Source organism: Lepisosteus oculatus, chromosome 7 (genome assembly GCF_040954835.1).
Source record: "Lepisosteus oculatus isolate fLepOcu1 chromosome 7, fLepOcu1.hap2, whole genome shotgun sequence".
NCBI classification, from domain to species: Eukaryota; Metazoa; Chordata; class Actinopteri; order Semionotiformes; family Lepisosteidae; genus Lepisosteus; species Lepisosteus oculatus.
The window spans coordinates 33593699-33618149 of NC_090702.1; the positions used below are offsets into that span (position 1 = coordinate 33593699).

At 40.6% G+C, this 24451-nt stretch overlaps 1 protein-coding gene across 2 annotated transcripts in view; it reads right to left on the minus strand.

The window, feature by feature from the left end:
• ube2h (ubiquitin-conjugating enzyme E2H (UBC8 homolog, yeast)) overlaps positions 1-20843 on the minus strand; it is a 40455-nt gene extending 19612 nt beyond the window's left edge. Inside the window, exon 1 of one of the 2 annotated variants that reach the window (XM_006633426.3) lies at positions 20569-20843. In XM_006633426.3, coding sequence (XP_006633489.1) covers positions 20569-20621 — 53 coding nt within the window. In that variant the 5' untranslated portion in view covers positions 20622-20843. Of the gene's footprint in view, positions 1-18440; positions 18555-20568 lie in introns of those variants that run through there. The other variant, XM_015352584.2, reaches the window with a different exon arrangement.
• Positions 20844-24451: the final 3608 nt, after the last annotated feature.

Sequence of the window (24451 nt, forward strand, 5' to 3'; positions counted from 1 at the left end):
ATGGCATTAAAACCCGTTCAGATCACTTCCCCTGCAACACAGGGCGCTTGGGTTTTAGACTAGTGAACTACACACTTACACACTCATACTGCACATCAGCATTCGAACAATGCTTCCCTGTCAGTAAGTAGCAAGTGTGGTGGTAATGAATTTACTAATGACGGTTTTAGGATTTGATTTGATTGAGGCAACGCAGGAAGGACCATATGTACTCCTTGTTGTCGACAAGACGTGCTGATTTTTCCTCCTCTCATCTGGCATAACAGCAGCTTTTTAAAGAGAACTGGTAATCTTAGGCGTGCCGCATAAAATGCCAACTGTCTTATTGCCTCACAGAAGAAAGTATTAAACAGAACATCCAAGCTGTCTGTTCAGAGATGTGCCGCCACTGTATGGAAAATGAGAGAGTTCAGTCCTGGTCGTAGAGGAGCTCATGCAAGCTGGAGCTGGAAACAACAGTGTAATAAGACAACAATAAGTTACCTCCATCAGGAAAAATTATTTTCTGACATCTAGGTGTCAACACAGAAAATAATTTATCATACTTTAAACATGCCCATTTTCTAAAATTACTAAAAAAATGTCCACAAAATAAAAAAATGCTGCAAATCTTTATGAACTTAGCATTATGACAATTTACAACAAATGCACATCCACAGTAACCTGCAAACAGCAACTCTAGAAAGCTGGTATTGAATTCTTCACTTAAAAATAGCCTGTTTGACTGGAGATGCTGTGTATTGAGAAAAGGAGATGGGTGCTGTCTGCTAGTCCTTAAATTAAAAGGTTGTTAATCTATTGCAACAAGCCCCTTAGAGACTTAATTAAAAATCTCTTATGTAAAACAATAATAAATAACTGTATGAATGATAGTGTGAACACCTGATAACATTTCCTACTTTAGGTAAAAACCAGAATAATGACAGTTTTTGAGGACATTACTGGCAAGCACTATAAAGTTACAAGCTGTGAAAAGTGGCCAAAGAAATGTTTGCCAAACTTGTGTTGGCAGTACTTCATTTAAGAGCCCAACACACTAGATGAGGAGTCATTTAACATTTCATAATCATCAAAATAAAAGCTTTCACTTGCTGCTTTGAGCTAGTGTTTAATACCTCTGTGGATAAAGGTGTTATCTTCTGAGACAGCCATGGACAAATTTAAATATGTCCAACAACACTGACATAATGCTCATACCTACAAAAAAACCTGAACTGTAAACAAGCTGTGATTCTAAGCCTTGGATATTTAAAACGTATGCAGTTAATTGACTATGTATCATTCTCCTCATACATCATACAAATCCTTTTCCATTCGAATGTGTTGAACAATTTTCTTACTAATTATGTGAGTTGGACTATGTTCACATTATTCTGGGAGTACACAAAGCTGGAATAAAGTGCACTGTGCACAGCTGTATAAAACCTAGAATAAATATTAATGCTTTCAGGATAACACATTACTGGAGCTCACTGCAGTCCTGTGACTGTACTGCCACCGCAGCTCATAAATTGAACATGCTCATTACAGCTTCTCTTAATTAAAAACACTAAAGAAATTTCATACTTAAAGTCTCATATCAGACTCATTTTTTACATGCAATAATATTTTCACCTATCAAAACATCTAACTCCCCCCCTCCATCAGACCGTTTTCCAATATCTTCACTTCCTTTGCAAATCGGAGTGTGATCAAAGCACTTATTGTAAAAAAACAGAGTACTCTTTTTACCTCTTCTTTTCATTACACGCTGGAATTTCCCTGGAAAGGTGGAATGAATCCCTGTGTTTCATGATAGCCAATCCCTTCCTGATCTAATTCCAGGCTTTTCTCTCAGTTCCCCCCTCTACAGTACTCAAGTCGTACATGTGATCCTGCACACAGAGAGAGCTCTTGGCTACATAGTCAGAGACACGCACTAGTGACGACAACCAGTGTCCAAGAGCAGTTTCACAGGCTGCCGCTCCTGAAGAGAAGCTTAGGGTTGCTGGCGGGACAGAGCAAAACCGCGGTTTTTCTGCTTGCGCCTCAACCATGCAGGATGGTCTCTCCTCTTATGCCACAAGGCGAGAACATTTTAGCAACAGGATACTAAAAACCTTATCCTGTGCATCTCCATCTGCAATAGTTTTAGCTGTAATTGGGTTTTCTACATAGGGCCCGAGAGTCAGATTTCTCATTTAATCACGTGCAAAAGAAATGTATTTACAATATGTGATTATTAAATCAGTCTCATTGCCCAAAACATCCCTCTTCTTACTTTTATAGATTGAACACAATTTTACACCATAAAAAGACTCCCAAACCACACAGGCCCGATTTCAGAAAGCCCCATGACCTGGAGTGGCTCAGGGCAAGCCAGAGCTGAAACTGTTCTCGCAAGCACCAGGGTGGAAGGCCAGACAGAGCACACAACAGCTCATCGCCTGGACAGGAATGCCTCCCCCTTATAGGGCCACAAAGATGGGGACAATTTACAACTGCAACCAGACCTAGAGAGCCCGTCTTCAGCAGGCAGGAGGAAACCGAAGCACCCACTGAGAACTCCCAGAATGGCTAGAATAAGCGGAATACACAGAGAAAGACTGCCGAGGCTGAAGGCCAACCCAGGACCCAAGAGCTATGTGGCAGCAGCACTAACCACAGCACCGCCAATTCTAAAATTAGCAGGAGGAAATAAACAGTACTGTGAGTATCAGCTCATCCCTCAACACAAGCACTTCACATTTATGACAAGGACCTGAAGGATGGCTACTAACTTGGACATTTTTCCAATCTGTCCACCTTTTCACTAAAACAAAATAGTAGTGCCGAGTTGCTGAATTAATTTTCTGTTGAACCACACAAGTAGTTCTTTAAATGTTATTTATAATATTCTTCCTTCCATTTACTGTATTTGAAGCAAGCCCTGGGTCGGAAACGGACATTATTAAACTCATTTTATTTAAACATCAACCTCAGCAGGCACTCTGAGATAGGATAACTTTAGTCTAGCACTCAGTTATCTGAAACAGGTAAATAAGAGTTAACTAAAGTAAAAGTTAACTTTTAATCCAGAAGATAATAGTCTATATTTAACTGAAAAGGAAAGAGAACCACCACAATGTTAGTATGGCAGCCAGTCAACAAATCAGGTTAAATCAGAGCCAACAAGGCAGCTGGTTCATTCTGTAGCTTTTGTACAAACTTCACTTTTCCGACTTTGTAAAATTGTATTTCAAGAAGAGAGCAATTGTTCTAAACAGACTTCAGTTGTACCACAAGAGCTAAAACTCGCTTTCACATTAAATCAAAGGCGCAACAGATGACAGGCAGGAAGTGTGATTTTCTTTTGTTCTGGGGTGACGAGGGGCCAAATTTCCAAAACATACTGAAAGCGTACACACACCCAATAATTACATGAGCTCACCTAGTTTAAGAGCGGCTCTCAGCACAGTCCTACCTTTCTTACAAGATTAACCACGCTGGTGCCTCAATGAGCAAACTGATAAAAGCTCTTTGACTCAATGCTCCACTTGGGTTAGTAAAAGACTTCTTAGCAACCTTATGTTTCAAAGAACAATCAACGTTATTGTTAATTTCTGGTCCAATCTCGTCCTCTCTCTCATGCTAGTTATGTGAACTTATTGACTATGCTCTACTGTGCCAAGTGGGATTATTATGTGCTCTAGGATTCTGAACAGCGGCCTGGGAAATGACAGCACAAGCAGAGCTGGATTCAGTTCAACACAGGCCATTATGCAAAGCTGTTGCACCCCACTGTCGTACAGCTTCTCAGTATGAAAGCGCCTTTTCTTTCTTCACAGGTAGCCTAGATTTCTGCACATCACAAACCAAAAAAACAATCAGGTCTACTGGAAAACCGATTCACCCCCTCATCCATCACGATTTCAGAACGAGCTAGTGCCTCAAGCGCCAGCGGTACAATTCACTCCAATATGCAACCCTATCAACGCTGACTGCAGATTTCTTGTACATTTTAGAACAGTCCCATGATTGATTTCTCATTTATCACATGGTAAAAAATGTATTTACAATATTTTATTAAATCAAGTTCTACTAAACAGCAGTCCTCTATGATTAAAAAAAGTCTTTGTAAGTAGGTTTCGGAACAAATATTTAGTGTCTAGTCAAGGACTGACATTTATTGTATTATGCAGACACAGTGAGAACCAAATGAACTCTTCCTTTTTGTGCTGCAGCAGCCTAGAGGCCCTCAGTACTGATTAGCGGGTCTACGGATACAGTGCTTTCAGCCGGCTCTACTCCCTAGAGATTTCTGAAGCTAGTTGGAAATACAATCCTGGGACCCAGCTTACACTAATGACAGTTCACAGAACCCAGCAGTCACCACTTTAAACCAGAAAACAAGTGCTCATCCATCCTTCCAGTCTGATAATCCAAACTGGCTATAGGGAAAGAGCGAACAAAAATAACTGGGCAAGTAACGAGACGGGGGACAACATGCAAACCTCACACAGACAAGCCTAAGGCTAGATCCAATTCACTACCTCAGAGCAACAAGGCAGGAATAAACACCAAGTCACTGGGCAAAACCATTAAAACCAACCAATTATCAGACAGAGGGGTTTCCCCCCCAGTAGCTGACAGCAATGCTTTTTCAAAACTGTAAAAAAACGATCATGAAAATATTCCTGTGTATAAAGATTTAAAATAAGGACAATAAAACAACCACCAAACTCAAGCAGATTTTCCAAACTCATAACAGCAAATTCCAGTTTACACATCACTGTAAATGATGAGGAGGAGAAAATGGGGAATTATTCGGTTTTAACATCCTAATATCTAATTAAACATGATACAAACACACTCAGACAAGACTCCAGAATGAAAATGGCTGCAGTGTGCTACCACAGAAAAAATGCCGGTTTAAACTTTGAACAAAACATCTCTGGCTTTATGATAAACAGCCACGAACTGCAGCTTCTTTCAGGCGTCTACCATCCTGAAACACATCTCGTATGTCTAATGGGCTTTAATGAAACCAGGTTCACACTGATGAACGGAAGCACATGCTTCCTACGAGCACAGCCCTGGTTTTAAAGCTCAGCTCTTGTGGACGTCCCAGCTGTTGCGTCTTCAGTTTCCTCAGCGGGCTGGCGGAGGACGTGTCCTGGCTGGGCTCTGGCTGTGCCCCCCCACAAGCAGACAAAGCGTCTTGCATTGCAATAGCCTCCCTCCGGAGGAAACAGGCTCTACGGCTCTCGACTGTATTCACCTCACACCGTTTCCCCCAGGAATAAAGTGTTAGAAGGATCCTTATACAAACGTGCAATAAAAGCAGACATCCTGCTAATACTAGTGTGAAGGACTTTGAATTGGTGTTCAGACGGTGATAGATCCCAAGGGGTATGATTAAAACTCACAAAACTTGAGTCACACCATTATCAGAAATTCAACTTTTTCCCCTATCATACACAAAATAATTCAAGATCATAAAGAACACAATAACCTTTTTTTTCCAGATAACTCCAAACTAAAAGGAAAAACACCTACACAAACATTATATTAATCACAGCCAACGTGGTTACAATTTTGCTGAGTAAAAACTTTTTTCCAGGTCACTTGTAGAAGGAAATGTTTTAGCAGGGTCTTCTGTGAAGACCGTTATGGTGGACCCATGAAAAGCACTTACAGGAAGTATTAAGTCAGAAAATAGTTTAAGTGAATGACCTTAACCAAGATAACTTTTAAAAGGAAGCAAAACAATTCTATACATTAATAGAAGGCACAGTGTTAAAAGTTCAACATGAACCAAAAGTGACTGCATACAACCTTACCAACAGTTTTGTATTGTGTGCTGATGCAGCATCAGTGTTAATAATATACTTTACATACACGTTTCAAACATCTAAATCCATGTTCTTTTCCACAGATCCCTTTGTGTTTACCCAACGGCAATAGGAGAAATGCTTTATCTTTAGTAAGCAATGGATTGAAATGGTTTTGGATTCATTTAAATTTGGTAATTTACCAAAACGAATGCACTCAAATCAGGTCCAGCAATGCAAATGTTTAGCCTTGGCTGCAACAGCCCTCGTGTTCAAAAGAATGCGTCTGAGAAGTCGGCTGCCAACAGATTCAGAGGGCAAACTGAAAAATGCTGCATTAAAAATAATTAAAGGACGTTTATTCTGGTTCTTAAAATAGAAATAGCCCAAACGTCTTAGATGTTTCAAGTCTTCCCATGAAACATCAAAACATTCAGAAGGTTTTATTGAGTAAAATTTAAAGGCAAAAAAAACAACAAGATTCTTATAGAAGATACAAAACATTTTCAGACACTGATTAAAGCAGTTTGACTGCAGACTTTTATTATTAGCCACAGCACAGTGAAATTTGCTTAGTTCTGCTGCTTCTCGTGCTTCTTTTCTTTACTCTCATCCAAGTTTAACAGCGAGTCTCTTGTTCCTAACAGTAGCCTGCCAAGCTGCTACTGAGGCAGCACTTCATTGTTCTTCAGCCCATCTCAAAGCTGTTATTAATCCCTGCTGTCTAACCATGCCTTCGGGGTACTGACAGAACAAGCCGCACAACCAAAGAAAGGAGGTTTATATATTCCTCTGAATCCCACTACCTGCTTACAGATCAATAGCAGTAGTTCGTTTTAAATGATGAATATAAGAGAGATAGATTGCAGATCTATTTTTGCCTTAAGGCTCTGCAACCGCTCAAAAAGGAATACATTTTAAAAACAACACAACCTGAAGGTCTTGTATTATTTTGGAGCAAAAGAAAAACCAGATTTTAATTCATAACATGCGGACAGAACATACGAAATGTCGCCAAGCGGCTACCTTGAAAGAAAGGCACAAGTTAACTTACTCTGGTACGTAACACTTCAGAACAATGAAGAACTTAAGCAAGTGAATGCAGAAAGGAAAAAAAACATGACTTCAAGAACCAAAGTGTCTTGAACTGAGACGCGCTTAATGCAAATGAAACATCTACCTCTCCTCTAGGGAGACATTAAGAAACGTCTGCCAAAATAAGTGCTTCCATGCACCACAGAAAAAGCCAAAAACGAAATTAAGATAAAAACAATTCAACAGGGTATTGACAGTATAAACAGAAAGACTAATTTTATCTATAATGTTTTCATATATGTATTCTGGGAATCTGATTTTCCTCTAACTTTTATCTTCTCTTCTGATAAAAGTGTACCCTCTTGTTGCCATCATTCATGCACCTGAGAATCCCAGATAAGGAAAGATGCTAGACAAAATGAGTCCAATGCATAAGCCCCTCCAAGAGGTGTGGATTGCGGGGTTTTAACTGTGAATCCTAGAGAGATTCCCTTCTGTTCTCACTCCAGTATTTGCTGTGCTAATTGCAGCACTTACAGCTGAAGATTTCTCAAGCCCGAAGATGTGGAAATAATGCCAGTAAGGAGACCTCAAAGCACAGACCATTCCCATTGGACTTCAGAGAGGCACAGGTAACGGGACCAAACAAACGATAGGCCTGTTCCAGCAATGTCCCTCCCCTAGATGAATCGAAAGAATTCAAATCCCTTGAAGGGCAGCGTCAACCGTCCAGCAGGAAGGGATTGACTTTCGTTTGGAAAAGACTTTGGCGATCCGAGTTGGCAGGCAGAAATGAAAATGTATCGTATGAGAACATAAGTTGTACAAAGCTCCGGAATAACCGTGTGGAAGTTCTCAAAAATCACTTTAAACTGGAGCATTCCAACAGCGAGGACTGGCAGGAAAGATCAACAGTCTTGAAAATATTAATGATTTAGATGCAATTCAAGACTGGAAGAACAAGACATGGGAGAATCAAGACAGCTGTTAGATGGTGCTTAATATAGACAAGTGCTTAGCATTACATGCAGGTAGCAAAAAAAAAATAAAAACAGGAAATACCAAGCTTCAAAAGAGGCTAAGTACGGAAATTATTTAAGTGTTTAGGAGATCTGAACATCAACAAACATTTTGGGGAAGTAATAAGATGGCAAACTTCTCATCAATTAAAATGCTATTTAAATCAAAAGTTGTCCAAAAAAACAATGGAAAATTATTTCATTTAGAATATTATGCACAATTTGGTCACCACATTCTAGAAAAGATACTGCTGCTCTCCAATCATTCCAGAGAACAACCCGACACGTATCGGGGACTAAGAGAACGTCCTACACTCACAGGCTGGAGGAACTGAACCGTTTTAGTTTGAACAGAGAAGGAACCAAGGCAACCAGATCCAAGTGTTCAAAACTCTCAAAAGCATGAACTGCCAAGCCAGCGCACGCAGTCATAAACAGAGAACACACGAGGAAACGATGTGGATACTTGTGTAAAACCAAGAACAGGCGGCAGGTCTTTAAGCAAAGGGCTGTGGGAGTCTGGAAAAACCTACCTAGATTTTTAAGGGGGTACCCTGGCTTCTTTCAGGAGAAGCTCTAGGTAAGATCCTTGGATCAATTAACTACTACCAAACAGACAATATGGGATCAATGGCCACTTCTTATTTGTAACATTTATCTTTTATGTTCAGATTAGTATAGTATTATCCTAAAAACAGGTAACACATAAACTAGGATATATAAGAAAGTACAACAGAAACACTGACAAGAATACTGGGAATATCAGGGTTGCCCCATAAATACCCACTAAAATCATTTTGTAGGTATCCAAGATTCTGGAACAAATATGGCCTATTTTCACAAAAGCTAGATTCTGAGAATGTTATTCCTCTTTACCATCACCTGCTGTTATCCCCATGATAAATACTGCTCATCCTTCCAGAAAGCAAAATGCTCCATGTTCACAGATCGGTACAGCCTTGGAACAGTATCCTGACTTACAAAGCGCACAAAGTCAACAAACCCCTTGAACCTCTCGTTCTAAAACAGGGGGCTTCATTCAGAACCTGCAAACTTCTAAAGGCGGGAACTCAGAATGTCCAAACAAATCCAATTCACTCATCACCTGGGATGAGCTTCACAGATTTTACTGGTGGGTACTTCCTGCTTTTGGTTGAAACTTCCATTTGACATTCGGCACTATGAAGTTACTATAAAGCCATCAGCTTTATCTGACAAAAGCTATATTATAAATGAAAAAACACCTTTATTGCTTAAGAGATAAAATGAAGGAAAGAAAAAAACAGCCTCAGATGTTCTTTAGAAAGCACAGGGAAAAGTGCAAGTCATTTTTATGGCAAACCATACTGCAGGCAAGGACAAAACGAGATATGTAACCACTGTTAGTGAAAGATACATAAAAAGCTTATATCAACATGCTGTTTAAAAACACTCTGAACAAAACAGAAGGCATATTTTTAAAAGCCCGAAACCAAAACTGTTATAACTTACCAACTGCTAAAACTGTACTTAGATTTCCTCCTTTCACAACAAAGGCATTTCTGCGTTCAGTTATGAGTTTGTCATTTCCTCTGTATAAGTTCATAATCTGCCACTAAAACAGGAGGTGTTGCTGTTACTGTGGACAAGCATGTTGAAAGATAGTTATTCTAATCAATAATCTATAATCAATACAACTTAATTGGTGACAAAAAGGATTAAAATGGGCCTGGATATGCACAAAAGCGGGTAATTAAATGTGTAAACATGTAACAGTATTTGGCTCTGTCCTTTTGTTCCTTTGAGAAAGGAAAATCCAGTTTTAAGACAATAGGGTGCTGAAATGATGTGGCTCACACTGTTACTGAAAAGCTCTCTGTGCACGTGACGCCTAAAAAAAGTTTGACATCTTTTACCTAAAATCATAGCATTCTGAAATAAGGCTTTCCCATGTGCTGAGCAAACTGCGACCCGTTTCTTAAACATTTGGGAAGATTTAATGTCGTCTGCCCCAGAACAGCACAGGATCAGACTAAATCAAATCTTCAGTCTTAGAAACCACCAATTTCTAAACCCAACAGTTAGTGGCAGCACTTTCTTTCCCCAAGGATTCCTGCGCACTGCCAAATAAACGCTGGGCTTTATTGCTCGTGGATGGTGAATTGAAGTTTTGAGCTTTAATTTTTTACCAAACATGTCCCAACCGTTTTCAGAAACACACTTAACGAATTCTTCTATGTCCAAAGGTTAAAAAATCATGAACGCAAGGGTCCGAGGGGGGCACGGGACAATAAAATCGTTAACCAGAGACCTTGCTCCCATCAGAGGGACGACATGCAGGATGAAAGACATCCAACTCGATAAAAATCAGGTCCGCCAAATGGCCAGGGCCAAGTAAAACTGCAAGGACAGCCTCCACGCATAATTCCAGGACCTGGAAACCAGGAGATTCCCTGCGGAGTTCGGCTAGGGGGGTTGGATGTTTCCCATTTGACAGGAAAAGCCTTCTGTGGGATGGAGCTTGAATAGGTTGACATTCTGGTTACTTCAGCATGACAAAACGAAAAGGCTCTCCTCACAAATGACATGAATTGACACACTAGTGGGAGGCGTCAGCTGACCGGGAGAATGGAAGGTCACACGGTTCGTGCAGAGACAAAGCAGCGGCGAAGCACAGCGGATGTTGCATGAAGCCTTGGGGTACAATGGGTGGACGCCAACAGAAAAACCTTCTATTGACGAGACCCGGCTTACCACAATTCCCTGCCCCAGCCGTGACCCAGCACCCCACCAGCCCGCCAGGCGATGGCACGTCCCAGACAAAATACTCCAAGAAAACGGCTAACTGTGGTCAGCAAGATCTGCCAAGGACGGTTCGTTTCCCTTTCTGACGTGCGCTCATTTTAATTTTGAAACGCTTGCTTTTTGAAAATGGAAAAACACTGCCTACACACTTCCTTTTATGAGATTCGGTAGCACAGTAACCAAACACAGGGCGCAATTGAATCGCACAGCAAGTCAAATATTTTAACGTCATTTGTTTTACATTCACGACGTTCCAGCAAAAGTAAGAATTAAAGGGATTTTAATTCTTTAATTGGGTCAACCCAAAAAAAACCCAAACATAAAAATATGACACAAAAAATGCAACAAACAACTACAAAACCATTATACAGTAATACCCTATAAAAATATATGGAAACAGCTCTTAAAAAAAATACAGTTAAAGCTTAACCGAGAATATGAAACGGGTTGCACAGCACCATAGGCAAGGATGGAGGCGATACTATTTCAAAATATTTCTCGAGATAATTATCTTGGTAAATTACCTTACAAACCATTCCAAAACTGAAGAGGAAGTATACAAACCGAAGATATTACACAGCAAGTGGGCTGCTAGATACAGAATTAACATTTCAAATTACAGTATTACAGTAGGTGGCAGGCAGGAAGACACTGGACACAAAGTGTGTTTGCTGAAGCAAAACACAGCAGGCGGTATTTCGGCAAGGCCAAGTACAAGGAAAAGTGCCTTCAGAGAGTGAGATACTGCATGTTTATAGACGATGATTTTACCAACCAGTCTCAGATAAAAGATTGACCTCACCTGACAAAACTGAAAGGCAATTTTTATTTTCTAAAAAAAAAAGTGTTAAATGCAGAACACTTTGTATAACCAAATATTTATGTAAAACAAAAATACAATCTTACAGTAACTAAACCTGCCAAACCATGACACCTACCTACACAATAGCCTACACATTGACTGGATTTGTAAAATCAAGAAACATAAAGCTGTCTGACAACCGATACCATTTGCAAGAGACATCACTGCAACATGTCTATAGGGTGGGGAAAAGGGAATAACATCTCTATCTCAGAACATGCATTCTGTCTGAAAAATACCACAAAAAGCGGCAGCCCTCTCATGTGAAAACATACAGTATAATTACAATGAATCCAGTCACTTAGGATAAACACCACTATTACATGTTCCCTGCGATTCTGAGAAAGAATTCAGCTTCTTCCTATTTAAAATAAAGGAAAACGCAAGTAAAAAGAAACAAAATGATCTAAAACAATAAGAATAGAATTAATTACAATGAAAAACTAAAGCCAAAAAGATTCATGCAGATTTTAAAAATGAATGCAGAGGGTGGTTGGGCCACAACCTGGAAGTAAGATACTGTACTCTACCAGGAGATCTCAAACACCCAACTTCCCGGATAAACAGGCTCAGTGTAAAGATATGATTTCTCCAGACAAACAAAGTGAAGCTGTGACCTGGAGGGTCCAACTGTGAATTAATCACTTAATTATGTTTAAGCAGCGTGTCTGCTTTTAAATAAAACAAGTACATCAACTATGAGAAAGAAAAAAACAAGCAAGAGCTCTTTGGTTAGAAATAGGTTTTCTTTTGCTGGAGAGGACACTGGTGATGGCACTGACTACAAACAAATGGAGCACAATCTTATGCAGTTATTCATTTTCAGCTCGTAACTGCGTCCCAGTTAGAGAGATTTTTTAGAAGTGTTAATTACGTGTGCTGCTGACAGTCTGATGAAGCAGAATCAGCACTCTTGGAAAAAAAAACATCTACCGAAGGAATTTTACTAAAATAGACACTTCAAGAGGCACTCGGGTGGACACGTTCCAGTGAACCGTTTTCCAAAACGGACGAGCATTGTTTCATAAGTGTTAAAGGACATTTTCAAAAGATGAAAATAATGGTGAATTCCAAATACATGCGCACATACTGGTAGGTAATGAACGTCCCCTCTGCTGTGAAGGAGCCAATCTTCTCTCGTTGCCGCTGAGTGAATAGGAATAGTCCTTACGCAGTGTAAAAAGAACCATTGTAAACCAGAACGATACCTCATTTGCCCAGATATACACAGCTTAGGCGAGTGCATGTAATCCAAGTATTATACACGGCATTATGCTTAAAGAGGTAAGTGGGAAACTTTCCACTTGTAGCAGGTCACTGATGTAGATCACCTCAGAAGGTAGTTCTCCAGTATATTCACTGGCCTGACCTACTGACCGATGCCAGACTCAATGCCTTTTTCACATACAATGGAGTAGTGGTTAGGGCTCTGGAACCTGCACCAGAGGACAGTGGGTTCAAATCCCACGTGGGAGGCTGGGGCTGTGGCCTTGAGCAAGGCCCTTCACTCGGGTGGCTCCAGCTAAATGCCCGGTTGTATAACTGCAGGTCACCACTGTAAATGAGAACACGTTCAGATGGGCTTATCTGGTTAAATCAAGAGGCTGGAGGGGGAGCACCATCAGCGCAGGAGCTGCAAGGGAACAGGTAGACGTCAGCTCTTTGCAAAGTAAAAAGAAAATGTTTCGGCACTAGATTTGTTCAGGTGCAATTTTGAAAGTAGGCTCCACTTCGTGCATTTCCTTTTTTACAGTACAGCGTGGAATAAATCTCTACTTGAAACTAAATTTGACAAAAAAAGTTACTGAACTGTAAAGCCATAACAGGAAGTCTTATAAACAACTGTAAAATGAAAAACTACCAGCTTCCAAAATAAAATCAGGACGAACCAATCAAAGCAAAACCTATCCACCGCAATTGTTCCGTCACAAACGTCAGCAATATAATGTTTAAGAATCAGGTTAAAATTCTTGTCTATATCTATCAACACCTATAATATTAAATTCTTATATATTCCTATCTGCAGAAAAATATATAAAACATGCTGAAACAAAGAAAAATCAGAACTCACTGTTTTAACGCATTTCGGTTTAAAAACAGATGTGCAAAAAAAAGAGATGTTCCAGGTCTTGCAAAAGTAAAGTCAATGCTGTCCCAGAACTAGCAGCAAAGATAAATCCTGACATGCTGTTCTGATTGGGAATGCAATGACACCTCCCAGCTTTTTAGAGCTTTAAAGCGAACATGATCAAAGGTCCCTCTTCACTACTCTTTCACACTGACAAAGGGTGCTTTAGCCATTAGAGATTAAATACTAGACACCACTGGAAAACTATCAGTACTGGACAGAATCAGCAAAGTTCTAAGGAAAAAAAAAGTTGTTTTGTAGCAGGTGTCCTGGCATCTTATCAAACATGCATTGCACTGGTAAATTCATCTGATGATTACCTTTTGTCATCACCAGGCTAGCAATACTAGAAGAAATAAAAGCTGTACACCTGTGACTCATGCTTTGCACCAGGCTGCAGATGCTGTCCTGTGGGATTCAGTCCCATTGCTCTCACTAAGCCAGGACAAGCATGTGGAAGTTCACTCGTCTTCAAGCCCTCGTTACAGCCCACCCCAATCTCATTGCACAGGAAAGCGGTCTTGAGCAGCACGGGGACAAGTGTTGTCCAGCAGCAATGCTTGGATGTCAGGAAGAGACCGCGGGAGGGATAACAGGCGGATTCCCAGGACCCCGATCACTCCATGTGGAGTTTTCTAAAACTAGACACCATCACACTCAGACTATCCTATCAATCATGGCAAGGTACTGTGATTTATGATTGTCCACATCACAGGTTGTCACCGATAAAGAGTGTTTGGCTATAATGTCTTGCAAGGTCAGAAACAGCCAATTGGGAAAAACCCACATTTCAAGTGGTGATGCACGGATTTATTATAGTCTCCAACATACTAATGACATAAAAGCACTGTTCTCTTGATAAGCAGGACAAGTTGGCTCCTTTGAGACATTTAATGGGTTAAATCATCTTATAACGCCTAAGCAACTCTCAATAAACAAGTCCCGATTGAAAGTCATATGAATGAATCATGGTCAGTTGAGAACAATCAATCAATCAAAATGATACCAAAAAACATTGAATCAATATCTAAAAGCCAATTACCTTTTGCAAAGAAATGCATCAAGAGTGGTGTTTCTTTTAAGGCTCAGATTATTTCAACCTCCACAATAAAGATCCAGAAAAGTTTGTTTTCAAAAAGGGAGCCTTACACATGTTTAAAACAAAACTAGCTGAACATGCTTCCTCTCAGAATTGGGACTGCCTGTTACTCAACACACTGTGCTGGATATCCAAGTACCATAGGAAAGATGAATATTCCTATAACAAACGCAGGTATATTCATCAATGATTTCTTTGTAGATGTCCCAAACGTTATAGAAGGAGGTGTTTGTCTTCAATATGTCAGCTCAGTTCTTCTGAACAGAGGCATCTCATGACAGAAGTCCCAGGCATTCTACATATGACTTCTAAAAATCATATTCAGGACCTACTTTCAAAGCTTATTTACTAAAAAATGTTCATTTCTATTTCCACAAGCTAACACATGCCTGAAAGACCAAATGTATAATATTTAGCACAAGTAAGAGTAGACACGAGCCCTTTTGTGAAGTCTGTATCTCAGTCATTACTGATTTTGGCTACATCACACCTGACCAAAGTTCACCACAGTGAAAACAAGTAATCAAGACTGTACACTTCAGCTACAGTATATAGAAAATTACTAAATACCATGGTTTCCTTGCCAAGGTTAAGATAACTGACATTTAACAGTACTGTGCTGCATTATAAACAAGAACAATATAATTTCATGGCCTCTTGAAATCAAAAGAGGAACTATTTTTCATGCTGTTTGGTGGCATCAATGCACAGTCCATCTTGCCTGAATGTTAAAAACTACTCTTAAAACCCACTGCAGAACATGGAGCTGAAGAGTCACTGCAATTTCGAGAAGTCATATCACAAGTGTAATGGAGTGGACTGGAGTGAACAACAATTGTGTACAAAGCAAAAGCTTTATCATATGTACCGGTGTTGGTTAGATTTCTTATTTAACAAAATATTACATGGACATTTTTTTGACCAACTACTCATACCCTGCAAATAAAGTGGTCTACTTCATATTAAAGAATGTACATTGGTCTCTGAAAGGTTCCAGCATGTATGCCTCTCAAAATGAATATGATGAACAGGCTAAAATAAAGACAGCCCATACAACACACAGCACAAAAGGAAGGAAAGCTCAGTTCATGCAAAAAGATGCACTAATTTTCATTCACCAAGTTTTTGTTAGAATCACCTAAAGTCTGAAGTAATTAATTCTAACATTGGTCATCTACCTCTGCCCGATTCACAGAGAATGAAAATCATTAGGTTCCGAGAGTGACAAGATTACCTTTTCAGCAGTAGTTAATATAATACCCACATTTCACAATCATGACTAAATCGGACTTTGATTAATCATCACTGAGGCAATGAAGCAACACGCAGATATGCAAGAGAATGAAAGAATAGTTTTGGCCATACTGGAAGAATTATTTGAGTGTGTATTTTTATTTCAAACCTGCAGGAAGGTATTGCCTGAAATGTTAAGGGAAATAAAACATTGTAAAAAAATTTTTTATTCCTATTTAAAATGACAACCTGTCACCATTTATTCAGCAGGGGCATTTTCCTGGAGAAGTTTTGCTGGTGCAATACCTTGTTTGAGGGCACTAAAGGCAGTAACAGTTACATGTTCAGAGCCCTAAGCACTTCTCCACACTGTTGCCCCAACCATGTTGTAACAAACAAGCTTCCCATAAAATCCAGTCTTTTTACAGGTGTAATCACAATCATAAATGTGCTAAAAAGCAACATGATGCAAACGATTATACAGGTTTCTACAGTTGGTCTGTACCACCTGCAATGTCAACTTTAAATAGTGCACATTTTCAGACACAAAGGGAATTTGGAAGGAGGAGAATGGTCTTACAGCTACGCTCATTTACCAGCTAGACATTAGCCCCGCTAATGGTCTTCAGGAAGTCAATGGTGCTCCAAAGATGTTTTAAAGCCAAAAGCAAGGAAAAGTATATGAATTGGTAACTGCACTGTGTACTTTTTCAGAACATTTAAAGTCAGGAAATAAACTGATCATTAACTGTTCTAGATCTTTAAAGACGCAGACAGGCCATTATTCAAACCTTAATGTGGGTAAAGTACAAATACATTTATTCTATTTCTTCCAAACCATAAACCTGAGATACTGAATACACCCAAGATATTTGATTTTGAACTTGAGCCGCAATGACAGTAATAACGACTATGCAAATGGAAAGTTAAATGGAATTGTCATTGTCATTTTCTCCCCCTTAAGAGAACGGACTAATATTGGCTATCCTGACATCTTGGGGAAAAACAAATGTCTCTAGCTTCATTCTCGGACTTTGACACTATTAGCTCCGCTTGCCACAAACGGGTAGGGATCTGAAAGGCAGTGGAGAAGGGAATGGTTATTACACGGCACAGCCTGCTCCCCTGCGCACACCCCCCCTCCCCCTCCCCTGCTCAGTGCACAAACCCTCATGTGTGCCGTCACTCAGCAAACACACCGTCACAGACAGCGGCAGCAGCTGGCTGGCATCGCTCACAGGCTGCGGGTTTCAATCAGGAGAGGGGGTCCGCTCTGGCTCAGAGCTCTGCACTCGGCACAGCGCACAGAATCAACAGGAGAAACCGGTAAAACTCACAAAATATTCCTATGGCAGCACACGGGCCCTAACACACTTCAGAAGCCTTGTCAAGGGCTAATATTTTGTTTTACTGCTTTAAACAGCAACTGGGGAAAGGCAACCTATCGGGCAGGGCTTGTAACCTTTGAACCTTCTGCTACTCACTGCAGTCACTGGAGAAAGGATGAGAAATTTACAGAACAGCAACAGTGCCAGGCCTGCATTCTGACACCTTTTGGCTAAACCGAAAGAAATGACTTACTTGGACATGGGCATCAATACATTTATTTTTATTTAACAATGCCCAGTTTAAGAAAACTTCATAAAGCAAATAAGATGCAAGATGTTACAGCGTTTCAGACTAAATGTAAAGGAGTAAAATCACGTCAAGACTAGACAGAAGATCAAACCTCATTGCATACTTTTTTTTAAAGGGCCCAGTGTGTTCTACTAAATTCCAGATTGCACTGGCCTTCATTCTTAGCTGAGACAGGAAGGCCTGATCTGTGGTACAGAAGAAAGTCACCCCACTACACCACCATGTTAGTTTTCAACTAGTAACCTGTCACTCCCATGCCTTGAGTGACAGGTCATTTCTTAATACGTCCACAATACTTAACACGAGGTAAGAAAGAACTTTATAACATTTACCCATCTAACTCAAACCTACACAGCAAAAACTTTCAACTTTTACATGTAACTTTGAATTTTGTGTGCAAAATGTTCCAGTTCGTTACAAACTTTTTAACGATGTTACATTTTTGCAGAAAGGAAAAGGAGGAATGAATCTGCTGGTGGGTCGTACGTGTCACTTACAATGACTCATAAGCCCATCTACTTAATTTTAAATCCAAAGTAGGAGAGCCAGATGTTTACTTCAGCGCCAGCGGACATCGATTCGGCATTAATTCGCAACTTGCTTACGTCGGCTAGATAAGCCTGTTGCTTCTCTCCCCCGTTTCAAATGACCTCAAAATGAGCGCAAAAGCTCTGAAATTTCAGAAGGGGAAGAGTTCTCTGCAACAGCTGACAGGGTCCGTCATGCGCTGGTAGTGGACAACACTAGCCGCGGAGGTCCTGTCTGTTTTACCTATCCATGCCCAGCCCCCATCCGCCGCGGACATAAACATACTTTGTTATCACTCTATCAGCTGTTCTGCAAGTCCCACCTTCTCGCGGCTTCCGGGTAGTAACAGACGGGCCAATCAGAAAGCCCGGGTTCCCACTGCACGCAGACGGCAACAAAACAAGTCCGCGACTCGCACTGGTCTGAGCGCTGCCAGAGAAATTACCAACCTTTCCGAAATGTTGGGAGTTTCGGCGCTGGCCTACACTTCTGAACAACAACGTCACAAAGGAGCTTTGAATTATTTTTAGCCCTCCTTTTCACCCCCGACTCTTAACACCGTGCACCCAGCCATAAACTCATTTAGGGCCTAATTCCTTACGGCTTGAGACCATGAACCCCGCTCGCCAGCTAGCTATTACAACACCGCTCACCACCACGAAAGTTTGAGGGGACGGAAATCATACGCCTGCCAAGATAATACGAGGACAGGTACATTTTAGCGAAAATACTCCAGTACCCGAGACATTAAAAGTTTCAATCGCAAAAAAGGACGAGGCACCGAGTTCCCAGATGTCTTGAAGTACAGGAGATCTTTGTGTTACGGTGGCAAAATGACTGTTCTTACTAAATCGACTAAATGTGCACCAGTTTCAACAAAACAACTACTCAAACGTAGGCCATGATAATATTAGTTGTACGTTTTCCGGAGCAGTGTTAAAATACACTGCACATCCAACGTTTTTACCTCAACGACAGCATGTTATGGCAGTGGGTTTAGTGACAGACCCAAAATAAAACACTACTCCCTCCGTGAAGGACTACTTCCGAACTAAACAAACTTCTGAGGAAACGAACGGGTAACTAAGGCCCACTAACACCGGGTGTTAGTCATTCATCGACATTTGTCACGAAAGACAAACTTTCCAAAATAATCCGACAGAGGCAATGGAAAGTTAAAACACGTATGATCGATTATAAGAGACGAAGGCTAGCTAAAGAAGGGGGATGGGGGATGGCATTCACAACAGTGACCAAAACACCCCCACCCAGTAACTTTTTTTGACTGCAAAAGCCAATCTCTTTGAAAACGAACCTCATTTTGATGAAAATGCTCAAATATAAAATAAAAAAATATTGATACCTTTGAGGAAGCAAAAAGAACCATAACCTAACTTCTGCAAAACAGTCATTTTACTACGAAAGGTTAGCACAATAATGTAATGTATGAGAAACGCCTAATTTGATCTCACTTCCTATGATTCACGAGCTTAATATAAACTTACATGTTTTTCTCTCTCAAACAGCAGGTCAGGGCTGTTACATGGTACAAAAAAAGTTCGCTTTGAATAAAACCTACCTTTTCACCTTAGCACGATTTCCTGGAATTGCAAAATAAAGCGTAATTAATTCCTGTCCATTTTGAAACGACGATTTATGTTGTGCTCAAGAAAAACAGAGATAAAGCTAAACCCCTCAGGGTACCGTCCTGCTTATGAAATCAAGTGACAAAACGCTACGAAATTAAGCATTTCTCACTATTAAAATAAAACACTTAATGGCGAACAGGCAACAGTTGAAAATATTTCCAAATAACTGGGCCTATTTGACGTCGTGTTTGGTCCTCTCCACCAAAAAAACTAATGACCTTGCTCTCGAGAGGGTACCTTAAATACCGAAAACATGATAAATATATTACATAACTTAATATTTAATACAATTGCTGCTGTGCTTTAAGTCTAACCCCCCCCCTAAAAAAATCGCAGCTAAACATTAGGACTTAATACATTCAAGAGCACATAAGACATAAAATAAAGACTTGACTGGATCTGCAACACAGAGGTAGCTATTGTTTTGATTTTAATATTAGTACAGCAATACCTGGCTGAAATAAGTCTTGCCAATTTAAAAAACAATAAAACGTATACAAAGAACAATTGGTGCTCAGCAGAACATTCTTATCTACGGTTCGCGAATATACTCTCTCGGCGTTTTTCTGGGAAATTATTAGCCAAAACAGCATTTTTCACTTTTGTTGTCACCAAAAAGAAGATCTCAATATCCTTAGCTTACAAAGGTCCACCACACTCTCACACAATACCCGTTTTTTAAAATGCAGGACACGGAATCGCAGGATTGTGGCCAAAGAAACGGCTGTCATTGAGATTTCAGATATTAAACGCAAAAATCTTTTCTTCTCTTTTCTGTTGTTTATGTTATGAAAAGGATACAGTTTCACCACGTCGGTATCCATTCGCCTTTTACCCGGACTTGGAGACGACATTTTTATATTCCTCTGCAGGATAACAATGCAAGAATCTCCTCCGTCCGACGCTCGGTTTGTTGACTATGATATTTGCGCTCCTTATTAGCCCTTTTAAATCTGTGGTTATATGAATTCTTTCGAGCCCCCCTCCACTCTCTCTCCGCTGCAATTCCTCTCAGTCTTGGCCCCCCCTATCTCTCTCTCTTCTGCCTCTCTGTCCTCCTGAAGCTTCTATCCCTCCGCAGATGACGTCATCCCTCTGTGACAGCGCCTGTGTGGGTAAGAGGAGGGGTGAGCAGCGAAACGCTCAGAACGAATTGTCCTCTGGGAAGTGTAGTCAGTGAAGAAGAAAAAAATACAACGCGAGCTGCTTTGTCTTGATCTGCAGACCCTTTCAGCAGTGCAAAAACACCAGGAGTACACAGTTTGGTGTTTCACTCAGTATGAACACAGACTGCGATATACTTCAGGTCAAATTCACAGATGTTCCGATGGCATTTCTGTTTGTGCCAAATCAAAATGAGGCTTGATGGCTTTGAGATAAATGCACTTAATTTGAAGACAGTGTACACGCCTAATTAAAACTCAGCTTCAAAAGGTTTTGGGAAAAAAACATTTCATTGTTATTGCTTATCATTGGATGGTTGGATTATTATTGGAACAGTACTATAATGTATCCAGCAATTGTTTTCACAGCGCTGTGCTGGCACACATGGTATTATTTCAGTTTTTAAGAAATAAAGTCAGAGAGTGAAAAAAGAATGTTCACTGCACTGCCATAAAAACACCCCACTGATTGTGAACAACCTTCATCAGCCCATATTTGACATGGAATACTCGTAATTTGATTCAATAAACATGTTCCATGTACTAGAACTCACCACAGAAAGAAATGCCTGTGAATGCCTACAGTCATTCTCCACTTGCATTCTTGGGGGTCTTCAGGCCACTTTTTAAGATTTATAGTGGTCTTTTGTGTTGTCTTTGTCAGTAATGTTTAGGATCCTAAATCTCTAGCAGGAGGCACGGCAGTGGAGTGGTTTACATTGCGGTCTCAGAGAGCTGGGGCCCTGGGCTTAGTTCTGGATCTGGGATGTTATCTGTGGGTTTGCCCTGGGTGCTCTGGTTTCCTCCCATTGTTCAGAGACATACTGGTAGGTAAACAGCTTCCGTGAAAACTGGTCCTGGGGTGAGTGTTTGTCTCTGTGTGTGCCCTGTGATGGTCTGGTATCCCATGCAGGGTGGGACGGAGCGGTGGCTCTGTGGCTAAGGATCTGCACCTGTGACTAGAAGGTTGCTGGTTCAAATCCCGTGGCTGGCAGAGGAATCCTACTCTGTTGGGCCCCTGAGCAAGGCCCTTAACCCTAACTGCTCCAGGGGTGCTGTATAATGGCAGACCCTGCGCTCTGACCCCAAGCATCTCTCCCTGTCTGTGTCTCCATGGAGAAAAGCTGGGGTATGTGAAAAGATGAATTCCTAATGCAAGAAATTGTATAGGGCTAATAAAGAAACATTATCCTTATTATTTAACTCACTCCAGACTGTCTCCCCGCGACCCTGTATCGAATGAGTGATTAGAAAATGGACAGATGAACATCTAGTGTAAATCAAGGGCTCACATCGTATCCGCTGTTCAAAGCTAGAAGATCATTGATACAACTGAAGACTGGCAGGCCTAAAACCGAGTACACTGATTGCACGGACTGATCCAATAATTGCCTCATTACGTTTTGAGGTTTCTCCCCTTAGTCATACTCAGTCTTCTGTGTATGGTGAGTCTTGAGAAGCTTTGTCAGGCCACATATGTAGCAAAATATTTAGTACGGCCCATCCTATTGATATTCATTTCTAAAGAAGAAGTGGGTAAGAGTGCTGTAGGAGTGAAGATTCAATTAACCGCCTGAAATTCTGTTGAAATGCCTTTTGTAGATGTACAGTATGGGATGTGCTTGCAGAGATCAAACCCACCAATGTAAGTGCCCCTTGATCTGTTTAATCAAAGCAAAGGGGGTAAATTCACAAGACAGAAAAGACTGGCTTTGTCTAAGCCACAAAATAAAAATACAAATGGAATTGTGATAAAGGAAGCAAAAGACAGTGAGTACTGAAAGATCACTTCTGCATTCAGAAAATATCATTCTGTTAAGACAATTCCTGAATTGATTTATTTTCCATTGAATTCAATAAATTAATGTAATTTTAACCCTATTACACCATTCTTTATTTTGCTTAAATTACTGTATACAGTGCCTTCAGAAAGTATTCAGACCCCTCCACTTTGTGGTGTTGTAGACTTATTTCAAAATGGATTGAATTGATTCTTTTTTGCCATCAATTGACACACAATACCCCATGATGACAAAGTTAAAACACCTTTTTAGGAAGTTTTACAAATCTATTAAAAATAAAAAACTGAAATCTCCCATTTACACAAGTATTCAGACCCTTTACTATGACACTCCAAATTGAGCTCAGATGCATCCTATTTCTTTTGATCATCTTTGAGAAGTCTCTAGAACACGAAATGCAACTTTGAAAATGTAATTCTCTATATTATTACCCTGAAATTAAGAAGGGTACAGTAAGCACAGCATCAGAAAATCATTTATTTTTCAGATGCTATTCACCAAATGCTCACAGACAGCAAAAGAAGTTGCAGAACTATTCTTCAGCTTCCCCTGTGGGCATCTTACAGTCTTATTTTCCATTAAACCCAAACAATCATATTGAATAAGCAGTGACAGAATGCCTGAAGCTTGGGGCTAACAACTCCCACAAAAATTTTGAGGATGTGTTTAGTATACCTCCTACACAATGACTGAATATTCACTCAAACACACACGCACACCCTCAAAAGCATTTTAATGAGTAAGGCAACAATACCATTTTTGGTCACAAGTCAAAAACCAGACAGAGTGCCGTGACAATTACCTGTTTAATCACGAGCCCCTGGGAACACCCCACCTGTCCAGAGTAACACCAGGCTTCATTTAAAATGCGACTGGCTTTGTGCATGTGTGGTCTAACAGACGTGCGCTGCACTATTCAGTGTCTGCGTTCAAGGGGCACGATGCCAGACGAAACTCAACAGCAGCTCACGGAGGTGTATGCACCACGTCATGCCACAGAAACACGTGTGACCGTGGTGCCAGAGGAGCAACAGTCTGAGTGTTCTGGTGCCTCCTTCTCAGAAGAAAACATTAGCTGCATTGAAGGCATGACTGGAAACACAGACACAGGATGCTTGCTGTCTTCTTTAATCTGATCCAGTGTTTCACTGGGTACAGTGCAGTACATCATTAATAGTAACTTAGGCCACAACAGTGTGTGCACCTGATGAGTACCAGATCATCTCACAGGTGTTCACAAATCAATGTGAATGAATTGGGCTCTCTCTGATGCTTTCAACGTGTTAAATCTAGAAAGCAGCTATGCAACAGGAGCTGAAATGTACAGTAGCTGCGTCATGTGGGAATGCTGCATCTGAAACCACCATCACAGGTTATCCCTTGGAGCCAGTTAGAAACTGATAGCACTTGGCAATAGACAGTTAAGTCCTGGTGTCAGGAGCTTGACACAGACATTTGTGCTACTCAGGGTTTGTTGAACTGGTGTCACGGTGAGACAAAAGCCTGAAGATTTTTGGAGAACACGTGGGAAAGTAATTTGTATCAAGGTCTCCATCCATCCATTTTCTAACCGCTTCTTCTAATTCAGGGTCATGGAGGAGCCTGACCCTAACCCAGCAAAAAGGGGCACCAGGTAGGGTAAGCTCTGGACGGGTCATCAGTCCATCATAGGACACATGCAGACGTAGACACACACTCACACCAGGGCCAGTTTTCTCA